The sequence below is a fragment of the Etheostoma spectabile genome, chromosome 7 (assembly GCF_008692095.1).
Source record: "Etheostoma spectabile isolate EspeVRDwgs_2016 chromosome 7, UIUC_Espe_1.0, whole genome shotgun sequence".
NCBI classification, from domain to species: Eukaryota; Metazoa; Chordata; class Actinopteri; order Perciformes; family Percidae; genus Etheostoma; species Etheostoma spectabile.
Genome location: NC_045739.1, coordinates 12022480 through 12038849, shown reverse-complemented (window position 1 = coordinate 12038849; position 16370 = coordinate 12022480). Strand labels below are relative to the sequence as shown.

Genomic DNA, 16370 nt, shown 5'->3' with positions numbered 1-16370 from the left:
CCCCTCTCTCTGATGGACCTGTGTCGGCGTTCGGTGAGGGTGGCATTAGGAAGAGACCGGCTAGGTGAAATCCATAGACTGCCACTGCCAGCCACTCTCAAGAACTACTTGCTCTACCAATGACAGCGCTGACGGGGACAGCACACTCGGCACGCCTTCGTCTCTTTCTCACGTTTCTCTGGGATCATTCTTGGGTTGAACCCGTTTGACAACATTGCTCAAGCCTCCAGTACTGACTCAGCCTTTGACAAGTATGCTTCTGTGTCAGTAGCTGGACACCTTTTTTTGAGTTTCTTATCTTATTTTTATGAATCTTTGCAATTGTATTCTCTAACTTTATAAAATCAGGAATCACTGAGCACTATGCACATGCTGATCCAGGCGATGCCCTGACAGTCACCATGTTGGTGTACCTCCTCCAGTTTGTAGGTTAATGTGGCATGTGTGGCCAGTTTCTCTGCGGTGACCCGCATACTTTGATAATGAATTTATATCTTGTAGCCTTTTAAATTGATGTGTTATTGGTTGTGCTAAAACTAAATTGTGTGATGGAATTTAAACTTTGAGAGTTGGTGCAGAAATACACTGCTAGCCTCTGACCACAAGGTAGCAGCACACAGACATCAACCTGTACATGAGTCTCTCAAATTGAGAATTATAACATGAAATCCTAGTTGCTTTTAGATCATTTTTTAAATGGATACTAAATAAAATTGTGGTTCACACAACACAGAAGAGATGCTGACCACTCCATAGAGTATTTATTGCAGTGTGGAGGAATGCACCGATAGGCAGCTGAAGAGCAGCTCCAACCACTCGCTGCATAATCAGGTTTCTCTGCAATACAGAAGTTTACCCCATTGCTTACCATCAAGGCATCCGTCAGGAACAACATCAGCAGGAATTTTTAACGGAAGGATAATGTCACTGTGATTATTTGTAGCATGCATCTGCAGGAAATCTTTCTCAATACAATCACGTATTTAAAAAAGAAAAGGAAGAAAAAAAAATCTTTTGTCACTCCTGCTTTTTTTTGTGCAGTAGATTTCAACCACATGCTGTTGGGGAACCAAGAGTGCCACATTTTTTTTTTTTTTTTATATTCAACCAGTCTCCATCAGCTGATTTCTCTGGTTTGCACATATTCAGCCAGAGAATGGAAACTAACCAATGACATCCACTAAAGTGGTTCTTTGTAATGAAAACAGCTGCTACGCTTGGGTCTCACTGGCAAATAGCTGAGAACCATTGATGTAGTGTTTGTTATGACATGTAAAGGGGGAAACAAAGGGGTTGAGGAAACGGATTAAATTGGTGAACGGCGTTGTGCCTAAATCAGCCAACTTTAGACTCAAGGCACCATAATGACAAGACAATCCACAAAGTGCTGCACAAATGTAATAGAAGATCGGCTTGCCAACAAATTTCATGCCATATCATAGACCTGTCTGGCTAGTAGTTTTTAATGTGCAGATGTGCTCCTTATTCAGTGCTCAGCTGGATGTGGACACACTGTCCTTATTTCCCTTGCAGCTTCCATTTTATTTGTATTCCATGTTGTAGATTTGTTAAGTATCTATTAAAGTTTATTTCAAAGTGCATTGTACCTGAATCTCCTATTAAATGTCAACAAGCTACAGGTGATGGACAAAAAGTAGTTTGTAGTATTTAGGCAATATCATTACATGCTGCAAATGATGGTTTCAATAATTACGATAGAGTAGAATAAACATTGTTAACATTTAAGGCAGTTTCTAACTTGTACGGAAATGACAGATTGAGTTGATACACGATTAGAAGCTGGTTGGTACTGGCTGAGTTACATTTAGCTGCTGCTTCAGTTTCAGAGTCCTGGTATTGTGCAGACTGGCTCACTGGGCCACTAGAATAGAATGAAGCTATCATTGTTTATTAGTAAAACATGCTTTTTCTACTGTGACAAGTCCACATGTCTGCCCTGATAAAGGCCTATTATTGCTGGAGTGTGATGACCTCACTGAGGTCTCACCAGCCAGAGTATTAAACTGTGTGGCTGTGCAGGGTCTTTAACCTCTCAAGGTAAGGTTTTGCTTATATGGTGCCTTCAAACTTTGTGTGAAAGAAACAGTATTTACCATGCAAACAGTCTTCTGCTACTCTTAAAAATGTGTAGTAAAAGCCGGTTCTGAGCAGAACTACACTATTGTGTAAACGAAAGATGAAATGCACCTTTATTTACCCCCAGCAGAGAAATTCTGTTGTTGCAGCAGACCAATAAAAACAGAAAGCAATCCTATTTCTGTCACACCAATTTAAGGCTGCTGGGAAATTATTTGTAATCCTTAAAGTGATTTTTTTTTTTTTTTATACATATATTTAATCTATTTCTATTGTCTTGTGCAAGAAGGTAGAAAATACGCTGGAAAAATGTTTCCAAACAAGCTACAGGTAGTGAATAATACATACAAGAAAAAAATACAAGAAAAATTGCCAAGAATTTTCCTCAAACTATAAAGAATTTTGGTAAATATTAAACGAGCAGGTTTACATTGGAATAATATTTAAGATAAGACAAGTTATATACTTTTGAAGTTAAATGTATTTAAATGTACATGAGCCAAGGACTGAGGGAAACCAACATTGAAGGGGCATGAAGTGGTTTTAGGGGCATGGGGCGAGGCTTTAAATCTCTTACTGTTGAATCAGTCTCCACCTACTGACAGTTTTGCTGATACAGAAACAGACACTTAAATCCTTGCAATGGTTTATCTTTTTATATGAGGCACAGGATTAGGTTTAACTAAATTTACACACACACACACACACACACGTCATGTTCAGCAGCTGATTTAAATAAACTGATTTTAAAAGGCACACAAGTGGGATTTAAAAAGTAGCTATTACCTAACAAGGCCAGTAGATTTAAAAAACAAAACAAAAAAAATTTCAAAACCATCTCTACAATGATATTTTTTAAGACAAAAGAGCTGGAACGACAAGTAAAATAAACCAATTCTCTAGTTGTTGGTTTTATATTTGGTCCCTTGGTGGCAGCATTTCCAATTTATACATAACCATGAAGCCCAGTCGAGATCATCCAGTCTCATTAGGAGTACAACACGAGTGTGACTGACAATCAGTGGTAGAACAAGTATTAAAAAGTACCAATACGACAATGTAGAAGTATTCCATTACAGTTCCTGCCTTCAAAATTGTTTGGTATTGTAGACTTATCAACAAAATATACTTAAAGTTTCAAAGTAAATGTACTTGTTGCCCTTGTAACTGATGTTACTATTAAAAATGACATTAGATTGTTAATTCTTCTGTATCAATGTGTAAGCAGCATTTTACAGTTGTAGCTGGTGATATGATTAACGAAGCGAAAAAGAAGAAAAAACAGTCCTGCTATACACTTTTGTTTTCACTTTTTAGTCTTTGGACTAGATCTTTGATCATTTTGTGAAATACTGCATAACTTTACGTTTTACGGCCTCACACGGATATTTAAATGAAACCATCTGAGAGGAGGGGAAATGTCTTTTTGAGTGAATTGCAAATATCTGAGTTGTGACAAGGAACTCAAACCAGACACAGAATTTTTATATTGTCTCGCAATCCAAAAGGTTGGGAACCATGGGTTTAAGTCAACATATATTTTAAAAACCCATATGTTTGAGTGTCAATCTGAATCCGAAACGAAAACAGTAACCAGAGCTGTGAAATAAATGAAGTGGAGTAAAACAAATGTGAAAAAACGATTAAAAAAAACAAATACTCAAAGTTAAAAAAAAAAATCTCAAAATTGTACTTAAGCATGGTACTTGAGTAAAAAGTTTCTTTTAACCACTGCTGGCAATAGTGAAATACATTGGGTGAGAAGTCCATTACAGGAGTTCATGTGGGCCAGACTTATTCAAATGACACTCAAACCTTGTTACGCAATAGGCTTAATAAGCTTTATTGCTATTGCTTTATCTGCTTTCCATGTTAAGCACAGAATTAGAGTGTAGACTGTCAACACAGGATGACATACCGCTTGCTAGATTTCAAATATAGAACTAAACGCAAGAGCAGCTGGTTTTGACATGGTGGTAGGCCTACAGCCAAACAAGGTACTAGTAATTTATCCTCCTGTAGATCCAAAGCATATCCTCAGGGAAGAGTAGGTGTTACTACCAGTTTTTATTACACACAGCTCATTGGTGGACAGTAGACACACCACATACCATCACGTGTCCATTATGGCACAGTTAACAGGCATGGAGTCATATTATTGGTCTCCAGTTAAAATTAAGGTCTTTGTTGTTGTTTTTCTGTGACCTTCCAGCTGAAAATATGAGGTTGTTTATCTGGATCTCCCTTTGTCCCTTTCTTATGGAACTGCCTAATCAAAGATAGATAAACAGGCCTAGTTCCATTTTTGCTGGATATTTCATCAGAATGTTCAGACATCAAAACCATGTTTGCGCCTATACCCCTGTCCAACCAGACCTTGATTGAGAAACGTGAATGTACTTAATGTAATAATCATGGCACATTCTTATTTGATTTGAGTCATGTCTAGTTTACAAGTGAAGTGTGAGTAAATTATTGTGTTTGGTTTAGAATATTGTTGCAAATCATGCTGAAGGCAGAACAGTTTATTTGACACAGAAACATGTGAAGGGTAGGAGGGATTCGGAAGTTAAAATGTTTCGCTTTATTTTTAAGCCTTGTTGCTGGTCATAGTCATGCAACAACTTGAAAAAGACCAATCGCACCCCGTATGCGCGGTGGCGAGCACATGTCTCTACGTCACAGACAACACCCCCGTCCGGCCCACTGACGTAAATCGTGAGCAATCACGTCGCTGCCTGCCTACTGGAATCGCTCTATTCCTACTCTTTGATACAAACGCGAATTTAACAATTTGCTTAACACAAGTATGGTGGCAGCTTGAAAAAGAAAAGAATGGCACAGAAAGACACTCTGCTAAATCTCTTCGCCGGGGGGTAAGTTGAGTCAAATTAATGCTAATGGTTCTACCAGAGTAAAGTTATTAATAACTCAAAGATTCACTAATGTAACACGAAGAGGCAACGCGACATTGGGTTACACTTTTTTGCTACATAAGTTCTTTTGAAAATCCTGTATAAAAACAGGTGGAATACACTCATTATTATAACGCATTTTCAGCAGCTGTAAGCCAAGATGCTAACCGGTGGTATAGAAATGCAAGCTAGCTCGTCTTAGCATAGCACAATCCACCGAATGTAACATGTTTCTTTCACTGTGTCCTTCACTAGCTAGCTCACTTAATACTATCTAATGTTGAAATTACTACTTAAAAATAAAGACTAACGTTTGTGTTAGCTTTTTTCACATTTAGCTCAAGCTAATTAACTAACTACCGTTGATGTGGACAATGAACCACCCGGCAACATTTTTTATTTTTATCAGCCGGCGTTAGCTAGCTACATCTGTGCGGAAGTTTGCAACGTTAGCTAGCTAGCTACCGTAAGATAGCAGGGTTTCGCTGACATATTTGTAAGTCTGGAAGGTCGAATTCGTACTCCGAGTAATGTTAATACGGACGCTTTAATGTGTAACGTAAACCATTTTTGTAATTCAAGACTGCGAGTTAGTGGTTAGCCAAGTGCCCCGTCGCAGTTATGGCTGGTCGTGGCGCAGTCATGAGAGTAGTAGGGCTTTAGCTATGTCCTTTGGCATTACATAACGTGAACCTGTAACGCACTGTACCAACAACAGCTCCATGCTAGCTATCACCACTTGGCCGAAAATGGCTTTTAAAATCTCCGAATAATGACTTTTGTCCTGTGATCTAACAACGACTTTGATGTCTTCCTGTTGTTGTAAAGGTCACATTTAAACATTAGCTTGTTAAAATTGACGCCATTTTACCCTTGAAATGTTATGAGTCTTTACATTATTATTTAACTAAAACTAGGATTTTAAAATGCTAAATTAGTCAAATGTATAAGGACGCTGACCACTTTGTTTGGCTGAATCACAACAAAGGCAGTCTCAAAACATGCAGTATGTCGAACGCAGACGGAAATTGTGGATGTTTGCCACTCAGTTCGACAATTACTCAGTAAACCAGCCGAACCAGTATGACAACATTTGGTCGATTTCCAAACAACACCAATACTTAATGCACACAATATCATTTTTGTAGTTTAGGCTTGTAGGTTTTAGAGGAGCCACACTCTTGCACCCGCTCCCCTAGATTTCTTATCTTCGTGGTCAGAGGTCATGGCTAACTCCACAACACATTATTTCAACATGGTTACATAATGTGTTTTTGTTTGTTAAATTAGGCTATGCAATGTGGAACATGGTATAGGAATTATAATTTATTTCCTCTATAATGAAATGTTAAAACACTCAGTTAGGGATTACTAGTGATCAGTGAATGGATTTTAGGTCAACTGTTACTTTTGGTAGGATGTTTGACTCTGTCCTTTTTTAGACACAAACAGTACAGAGGCTTAGCCTACTTTTTTCAGACTAAGCTTGTCACAAACAAGGTGACATAGAACAGTATTAACTTTGATAAATGATGCACCAATGAAATTACTTTACATTATCTAAAACAGTCTTTTGTTGGGCCAATAATGCTGTCCAAGTGTAGTGTCTGAGCTGTGAAACCCTGTTCACCAGATGTGTCGGGTTAACACTTGAGTATTTCCACTGCGGAGCCAGAGTAAGGTCTTTGACCATAATTGTTCATTGCACTTGGCCTGTAGCTTCTCAGCTGTGTTATGATGGAAAACCACTGCCAGCAACCTTGCATATAATAGAACCACTTTACTTACATGTTACAAACATCTATTATATTAGTATATTGACTAATTTGTTAGTAAGATTTGAAACAAATTCCAAGTCCCACATCCTTATGTTTGTGTGATCTATTTGCAGATGTAGTGGTACGGTGGGAGCCATAGTCACATGCCCCCTGGAGGTGTTGAAGACACGGTTGCAGTCCTCTGGTCTCGCCCTCCGACCCATCTTCCAGGTCCAGCTGGGCACCCTAAACGGCACCGGGGTTATCCGACCAGGGACTGTTACACCGGGGCTGTTGCAGGTCCTACGGTAAAGGCCTTTTTTCAGTAACATCATGAGAATGCCATAACTGTTTATACTCGCGTGGTGGTTGTGACACTAGTTGTAGTCTTCTCTCGAACAGAGGTGGCACTAATGAGGAAAGGTTACCGACTTTGCTATTTCTACAGACTAGAAGACAAAAAAAGGTAAACAATGGCAGAACTGGCAGCAGCATTGCCATCAATGCTACGATTTAATTCAATGACCTACTTTGTCGGATTGAGCCTTTCATTCACCATAAAGTAACTTATTTTAACACAAGTTTACAAGAGAGACTTCCAGTCACTCAGACTCCTGGCATCCAGTTATCGTCAAGCTCGTTCAGGCTTCCTGTTTTCGCTTTGTTGTGCGCCACTGAAAAAATGAAGTGGTGTGACCTCTGGTTGCGCACTATAAAACCTGGCACGCCAGCGAGATCTACGTCATTTTGAGGGCACATTGGTGCGCGCCACCTTGGGTATATGGCATGTTTAAGATGTTAAAACCGAGCTGTAGCATGCTGTGGGTTATCCCTTAAGGCAATTATATTTTTCTACCTGCAAACAAAGTGTTCCCTACTTACAGCTGATGCACTTTGATATTTATTAGGACTACCCTGTAGGGCCTGGTATCCCATATTTAGTGTCTTTAATCAGCTGTTTGGGGTGATACAAAACTTTTTTTCACTAGTTCTTAGGATATGCGTAAACAATGTTTTTTTGTGGTGTCTATGAATGTATCTTATCTTATCTATTTATTTATTTATTTATTTATTTATTTACACCACAATCTCCAGTGAGCCAGGATGAAGGAGCAACGGTTTTAACCAGGGTGCTGGGTCAGTATTATATTATACTCAGAGGACAGGGGCCACAGACTGAATTGGTCTAGACTGTTTTTTGGCTGTCGCTGTTATTTGTTTTAAGTTACATATGCCTAAGCATATGTAAATTTTTTTACATATATTTTTTTTTTTGTCTTGAAGAACAACATTTTTCTTGCCAATTTGGATCTTATACTAGTTTTTCAACTTACTTTAGCTGATGAAAATTGATTTGTTAGAGGGTTGTCTTTGCATTTAAATTGTAAGACTATCTAAAACTAACTATAATCCCCTCCTCCGGTCATTAAAACCTCAATACTGGACACTACTTTGCCCTTAAAAGAAGTCTTTATGTTTTTAAACTCTGTTGTTTGAGAAGAGGTATTGGGTATCAGTGAGAGAGATGTAGAATGCATGAACACTGCTTGAGAGAAGAGGTTTGCGTGACAGACACCAACACACAAACTGCAGTTGAACCCTCCCCTTTGTGTGGCCCCAGGCAGACCAGACCAGCCATCTGGAGAACTTACAAAGAGTTAAAAAAAAAAAAAAAAAACTGTGGGGATGTGTCTGACGTGACTAGGCAAGCACCACAAAGGGCACTGGGTTTCATGTATGAATTACGCGAAACCAGCTTTAGTAACAGGACTTGAATAACACTTTGGATGATTGCAGGCACATCACATTCATTCCCCCGAGATACGGGGGGCGGGGGGTGTCCTACTCTGACCTTACATAGACCTTTTGAAGATGTGTAGAGGCAGTTTAACTTGTATATGAATAAAACTCTTTAAGTTTTTAGTGTTTGACGTTGTGTTTGCTTTTGTTTCAGATCAATTCTAGAAAAAGAGGGTCCAAGATCCCTTTTCCGTGGTCTAGGGCCAAACCTTGTTGGTGTGGCCCCCTCAAGGTACTGGGAAATCAATGTCTACACATCACTACACGCTATCTCCCTACTTTCCTTTTTGTTTAACCATGTCCTGAAACTGTGTATACTGACACTTGCCCGTTGGTGTACAGGCTGGTAAAGACACAATGAAGTGTCATTGTGTATTTAAAAACAAAGCTGAGGTTAAAGCTTTGGTTATGCTCATGTGTATTATACCAAGGCCGCTAACCAAAGAAAACAAAAAAGGAGGAGGCTGTGTTTATTTTTAATTTTAAGGGCTGAAAGCATTAACTGGTCGTATAAACTGAAAGCGGTTGTCATCGCAACAAAGTCCATGTTCCCCCCTAGCAGTTCTTTGAGTCAGCTGTTTTATTTGTGTAGACTACAGCGTCTGTCAACATACGGTCTCTTTACTTGTAGTTAATTAGACTTCTTAATACAAAAGCACATACAATGAAGACCAAATAAGTAACAATATTTGTAGTTTTAGTGTAACAGGGTTTAACAGACAATGATTGATTGGTTGATGACAATGTCTGGATAATAATTGCTCTGGCTTAAGTCAAGACAAAAGTTCAGTGTTATGTAGGTACACCGTGTTTAAGTCACATTTTCACCTTGTTTTATGTTTAGTGTCAACAAATAATCAGTACTGTGCCCTGTTTTTATGTCCATGTAACCGTACATTGAACAGTCCTACTACATTTTCCACAAATTATTGATTTAGACTTTGAGACTTTTAAACTAAAAAAAGGTGATCATGGTCATGGTTGCGTATACTTTTCCCATAGTTAATGAGTAGCTGCAGCACGATCAATTTACCAGTAACTTCACCGTTCCTCCATTTCACTGGCCAACTTGGACATGTTCACATTCAGAGCAGCTCTGTGGGAAGCTGTGGTGCTCAATGCTTATTCAGCCCATTCTGGTGCTGCTACAGTTGGTTCCAGAAGCCAAACAGAGAGAGCAGGCCGCTCTGGACAGACTCTGTCGAAGGCAAACACAAGTCCAAATGCAATAATTTGCATAATTACCCATCAGTTATAAAACAACATTAACATATTGAAAATTCATATTTAATCACTGTGTGTTAATCTTTATAATTGCTTCTGTGTGGAGTTCTTACCAGTTTGTTCTTTGTTTCAGAGCCATTTACTTTGCTGCATACTCAAAATCTAAAGAGATGTTCAATGGGCTGTTTGTCCCTAATAGTGGACTAGTGCACATGTCGTCTGCTGGTGCTGCAGGTGAGCAGTCTGCATGTTAGCAGATGTTACATACTGTAGATGTAAAACAGCTGTAGAATGTAATGCAATCCAGTGACCTACAAACATATTTCTTAAGTTTGTAGGTTGTATCTACACTGGATAAAATAACAGAATGCCAACATGAACCTTTTTTGTAGTCTATCAAGTGAACTTTGTAGACCTCAGAAAGGTCATATGTATATCTAGTTATTTTTGCAGATGTTTATACTGTTTGTAGTTCTCCTGTAATTCCCTCCAATGAACTAGAATGAAACAACAGCGCCCATGAGTTACATTGAGGGGATGAAATTGATCTTTTGTAACACTGCAGTGTAAATCTGAATTTGCTCCTCTTGTTCCCCGTCCACAGCTTTTGTTACTAACTCTCTGATGAATCCCATCTGGATGGTAAAGACCAGGATGCAGCTGGAGAAAAAGTGTGTACACTTTCATTTTATTTGTCCTGTGTGTACTCACATTTTTCAGATCGTGTGTGTGTGTGTGGGTGCGTGTGCGTGCGTGCGTGCGTGCGTGCGCGCGACCCCGTCCTCGGTGAAACACCAAAGAGCAGAGGACAGAAATGGCGCGCCCGTAAATGTCACCCATCTGTTTATTTGGCGTAGGCACTGTGCAAAAAACGCTTATGTTTGGGGAAATCTTGATTATTAGGAGTTGCATCCACATTTTTGAAAATTTTTTACAGTTGATTCAATTTTTATTATCAAAAAATGTGATTCTGTCAGTGTTTCATAAAAGCTTTAAAATGACAAAACAGTAGACTTACATTATGAAGAATTTCACAGGAAATAATCTGTTAACCAGCTGCTGCTTTGACCACTCAGGCTCGCCTGGGTCCTGTACTTTGTGATGGGATCACCCAGATCAGATTTTAATACCAGGTGCCCGACCATGTGACCTGGCTCCATAAATACACCGTGCTGATGCGTTGTCCTGCGTGCAGTCTATATTTACATTATTGAGTACAGGGCAGTAGTATCTTGTGAGGAGGAAGAAGCAGTCTGTTCACTCTGTCTTTAAACAACACCTGTCCAGCAGCACAAAATAGTGACAATATGAATGGGGGGGGTTGAATAATTTACACCAGAATCCGTTAAGTATACTAGTTACTTATTCAACCCAATAAGGAAACTCTAGGTAGTCTGGCATTGCCAGACCTAATTGCACAGCGCTGTGGCGTAAGTTCTGGCTGAACCACACATTCGTTCTGGGATAGGACAAAAAACACTTTGGGTTGTTTGGATTTCTTTAAAGCTATAGTGTGTAGTTTCTGTCTCCCCAATGAGGAATCTTAAGTAATGACAACAGTTCTGTCGGTGCATCAACACAAGCCTTTTGTGATCGCGCTTCACCCCCACCCCTACGTAACCAAGGAGAACACAGAGGATTTAAAAAACATTGTCTCTTCAGAAGAGGTAATTATCTTCACTTGAGTTTCTGTACGTGAAAGTCGCTGGACGACACCAATTTCTGAACATAGCCATGCTGAGATATACAGTAGTGTGAGTGTTTTGTGAAGCTGATAGTCTTAATTAGCTTTGTATCAACTCATTTGACGAGGGCTTCAGTGTAATGGTCGGTTATTATTATAAAAAGTTTATGCACTAAAGTGTTAAACAATCAGAAGCGTCTTTGGCAGCGCTAAACTCTGGATGCAGCGACGGTAGCTCTGCAAAATGGTCTTGGTAAGGAACATGATTTGGTGGAATAGTTGCACCCCACAAAAGAAAAGGACACATACAATATTAAATGAAATTAACTTAAATTAGCTTGATACATTGTTAAATGTAATTTGCTCTTACCAGCGTATTGCCGTGTGCACTATGTTAACATCTATCTCCTCCAATCTGCCCCAAACCACCCCACTTAGATAGTAAATGCTATAAACAAATTCTTTGAAATCTTTAAAATAATTTACTGAAAGAACTGTGCAGGCTTGCCTTATTGCATAGTCCAAATATAATTTAAAAATTTGCATTTTCTTGAACGATATAATTAAAAAATATTATATTATGACTTGAACTGTTTGTGGGACTTGTTGGGTTCTAGTGGTGGGCATTCTTTATTTTTGGCAATTTGAGACACAATATACTAAAAAAAAAGATCAGATGATCATTAACAGTAAAAGCCCCCAAATGTAGTTTTGGCACTAATGACCTTGACCTGTTTGACTTTTAGAGCCAAAGGAGAGAAGAAGATGAATGCACTGCAGTGTGCCCGCTATGTTTACAAAACGGAAGGGATTCGGGGCTTCTATCGAGGCCTAACTGCATCTTATGCCGGCATCTCAGAGACCATGATCTGCTTCGTCATCTATGAGACATTGAAGAAACACTTGGCCAAGAACCAATTCACCTCTCGGAATGGTGAAAAGGAGAAAGGAGCATCAGACTTCCTGGGTCTGATGATGGCAGCTGCTTTTTCAAAGGGTTGTGCATCCTGCATTGCTTATCCGCACGGTAAGCACCAACATCCTTAGCTTGTTTGTTGCAACACAACCTAATGTCAGAGAAGTATTCTTTTAAATTACTCATAATTTTGTCTCCCCAGAGGTCATTCGGACAAGGCTGCGTGAGGAAGGCAGCAAGTACAAGTATTTCTTCCAGACAGGGAGGTTAATAGCGGTGGAGGAAGGCTATGCAGCTTTTTATAGAGGACTCATTCCACAGCTAATTAGACAAATCCCTAACACAGCCATCGTCCTCTCCACGTATGAACTCATTATCCATCTGCTGGGAGAGTCCAAATGAAGAAAATGCTCAAAAGTTGGATCTTCCTGACAAAACAATGGATGCCTAACAAAACCCAAGACACGCTGAGCAAGAGACTTTTGAGAATGCAGCACATACATTGCTTTAATGTGGTGTTACAGAGACTTTTATGATGGAACTAAAGCAGGTTGTACTGTTATCCAAAGAGCTAAAAGCATTATTTTATTGAAAGTTTGTAGGTTGGAGTTTTTTTAAATAACTGAAGTCGTGGTACTTATTAAAACTCCAGACATGTGAAAAAGGTCTTCTACTTAGAGTACTAGTGTTAAGTTAACTAACTTATTTTATTTTATTGTTTTGTTTCCTTATTTTTCTGGTAAATGTACCAACACACGTGACTGCGCAGGTTGACTATTTAGTTAATGAAGGGAAGCAATGTAATGACCTCACAGATCGTTTTTGAGATTTCTGCTTCAAAACTACATGTTCTGGTTTTGAAGGTTGAATTACAGAGAAATTGGTGTGTGTACATATATATGTATTTATACACACACACACGTAATACAGGCTTATCTGTATGTTTTCTTTGTGGGGAAAAAGTCACCTTTTACAATACAATGAGAATTTGAATGCTTATTTGACCAATGGTTCAAGAAACTGCATCAGTTGGTGGTTGACCTCAATACTGAAGGAATTATGTTAATAAAAAAAACTATCTCTGCTGGGATGAAAGCACAAGGGTTATGTGAGGGAATAGTTGGCTGGTTCTGTTCTTAAATCAATATTTTCTGAATCCAGCTGAATTTATCAGGGATTTCTTAACTGCTGATGATAACATTTGGCTGAAAAAAAAAACATTTGAAAAGAAAGTGTCCTCAGTAAGAGCTCTCTTTAAAGAATTTAAGTTGATCCTACTTTTGAGACTATTCTAAATTTCTCCAGTCTAAAATCTACAGTAAAGGCTTTCCTGTGCTCTCTACTTAACAAAACATAAGGTAGTTTGTTTTGCTGTGACCATCCAAGATAAGGATGTTTTACTGTTTTTTTCAGCAATGCGTGCTACCCATGCAGTCACAGACTTGGAAACCAGTCTTTCACAAATGCTTATAAAAAGTATTCACCCACTTGGACTTCATGTTTTATTGTTTTACAATTATGAATCACACTAGAGCTCATCGCTTAGCTTTTATAAACATAAAAAATATATTCGATGCCAAAGTGAAAAAATTTGTACACAATCTAAATTAAATACAAAATAAATTAGATGCATAAATAATCACCTTAAAAACCGTATTAAATTGTAAAGCCACCTTGGCAGAAATTAGTCGAGTCAGTGTATATAATGGGGTAGTTTTGAAGTGTAAGTTATACACATCTAGGCAATTTGTCCCTATTTCTTTTGAACTGACTAAAGTCTGTCAGGATGAATGAGGATCTTAAATCAAAAAAATGTCACTCAAATTGTGGATTGATTTGATGTCTGGACTCAGAATTGCAGATTTACAGAACTCTTAACATTGTTGCTTTGGAACTTTTGTGGCTTGTATGGAAAATAAATCTCCCAAGCCGGAGTTCTCTGTCAGGCAATAGCAGGTTTTCAGAATTACATTTTTAATTGAATTTTATTTATAGTGTCAAATCATAGAAGTTATCTCAGGAAACGTATTGTTCATGTGAACTCCCAGGTATTTGTAGTCCTCCACGAAGTGTCGGCGTGGACATAGTGGAGGACTACAAATACCTATGAGTTTGGATTGGGCAGCAAGAACTGATTCCTACTTGGAATCGTTTCAAAAATTACAATTTCAGTGGAATCGTTGAAAAAAAAACTGCAAAACACCATTGACTCAAAAAAAAAACTTTCCTCTTATTTGCTAAAATGTTTACATTTCAGAACCTTAGGAAATGGACAGCGGCTGACAAACAGTTACGCCTATTAACTCAATAATAAAGCTGTAAAGTAGGCTATCTTTCAACTAAGGGCAGCGCCACTTCTCACAAATACAGATAAGATTGGAGATGAAAAGTTTAACTGACACGTAACTGCAATCAGCTTCATGTGAATTTAATGGAGGGGGACTGACAGTGACATAATCACACTGACAGACGCTCTACTTAGCACCAACTGCAATGTTTAATTTGAAATGAATGTAGACTACTGGCAGTCTGGCATACAAGAGTGCTCGGTATTTTCCGCGGGTGCTTGAGCCCCGGAGCACCCACAGTATCCTAGAACATAACGTTCCTAGAACCCCTTTTTTCTTGTGTTACAGCTGGACTAATTTGGCGATTGAGTTCCTCTTGCCACATTTCCTGTAACTCTTTAAGCTCCTACTTCAGGGCAGGGTCTTTTCCCTTTTCCGCATACTGGTGGTTAGATGGCTGTATTATAATAACAAAAGGTCAGTTCCTATGGCCACTTGGCCAGTGTGAATGCAAATGACAAAACTGGTTTTGGGGGAGAGTAGTTAGAACGGTTTAGAAGTGGACTGTTTCTATAACTGTGCTCCTGTAACTACTTCTATAGACTATCCATTAATGGGACATAAATGCAAACAGATGAAGAGAGAGAAGCTCTGTCTATCACAGAAAGTCAGCAGCCTAAACCTATAGCAACATACTCGGAGCTGGATCCACAGGAGAGGAGCGTGGTAGCTAAAGGCTCTGGCTCCCATTCCACTTCTGGAGACTCTGGAACCACAAGTAACAATGCATTCTGGGAGGGCAGGGTTCTGGTGGGGTAAATAGGGTACTATGATGGTGCTGACCATTAAGAGCTTCGTAACTGAGGTGTAGGATTTTAAATTTAATTCTGGATGTACAGGGAGCCAGTGCAGAAAATATGGGGGAAATATGATCTATTTTTCTTTATCTTGTAAGTACATGTCCCCCAGCATTCTAGAACAATTGGAGAGAGAGCCTTAAGGGACTTTTTAGAGCAACCTGATAATTAGAAATTATAATAGTCCAGAATCAAAGTAACAAAAGCATAGATTAGTTTTTCTGCATCTTTGCATCACAGGATGTGCCTAACTTTTAAGGTTACGCAGGGGAAAAAAGGCAGTCCTTGAAGTTTGTTTTATGTGGGCGTTCAAAGGATGTATTCTTTTCAAAGATAACTCCTGGATTCCTTACAGTGATAGGGAGGCCAGGGCAACGCCATCCAGACTGGTTATATCTTTAGATAATGAGCATCAGAAGTGTTTGGGGCCTAGTACAATCACGTTAGTTTTTTTCTGAGTTTAACATTGTAGTAAATTGTAGGTAACCCAGTGTTTGATGTCCTCAATGCATGCTTGAAGTTTAACTGACTGATTGACTTCTGGCTTGATCGATAGATATAATTAGGTAGCTGCATTAAAGTAAAAGTTTATGGGTTTGATGAGAGTTAATCAAAAGTACCTCGATGAGGCATATATAAGGTGAACAGAATAGGTCCAATTGCACCGAGACCCTTGTGGAACACACAACACAACTGAGATCTATCTGATAAATAGGACTTGCAGTAAACCAGTTTAGTGTGGTTCCTTTAATGCCAATTAAATGTTCAGTCTCTGTAATAGAATGTGATGGTCAATAGTGTTGAATGCAGCACTAAGATCCAACAAGACAAG

At 38.9% G+C, this 16370-nt stretch overlaps 2 protein-coding genes across 5 annotated transcripts in view; both read left to right on the top strand.

Annotated features, from left to right (window-relative positions):
- The window catches only part of spsb1 (splA/ryanodine receptor domain and SOCS box containing 1), a 9091-nt gene extending 7492 nt beyond the window's left edge, over positions 1-1599 (top strand). For all 4 annotated transcript variants that reach the window (XM_032521271.1, XM_032521274.1, XM_032521272.1 and 1 more), the window contains one exon: positions 1-1599. In XM_032521271.1, coding sequence (XP_032377162.1) covers positions 1-123 — 123 coding nt within the window. In that variant the 3' untranslated portion in view covers positions 124-1599.
- A 3120-nt stretch (positions 1600-4719) lies between these two features.
- Positions 4720-13625, top strand: slc25a33 (solute carrier family 25 member 33). Its single transcript, XM_032521267.1, has 7 exons — positions 4720-4973; positions 6904-7077; positions 8724-8801; positions 9927-10027; positions 10398-10464; positions 12224-12504; positions 12596-13625. Exons 1-7 carry the CDS (start codon positions 4933-4935, stop codon positions 12793-12795), a joined length of 942 nt encoding a protein of 313 aa, XP_032377158.1. The 5' UTR covers positions 4720-4932; the 3' UTR covers positions 12796-13625.
- Positions 13626-16370: the final 2745 nt, after the last annotated feature.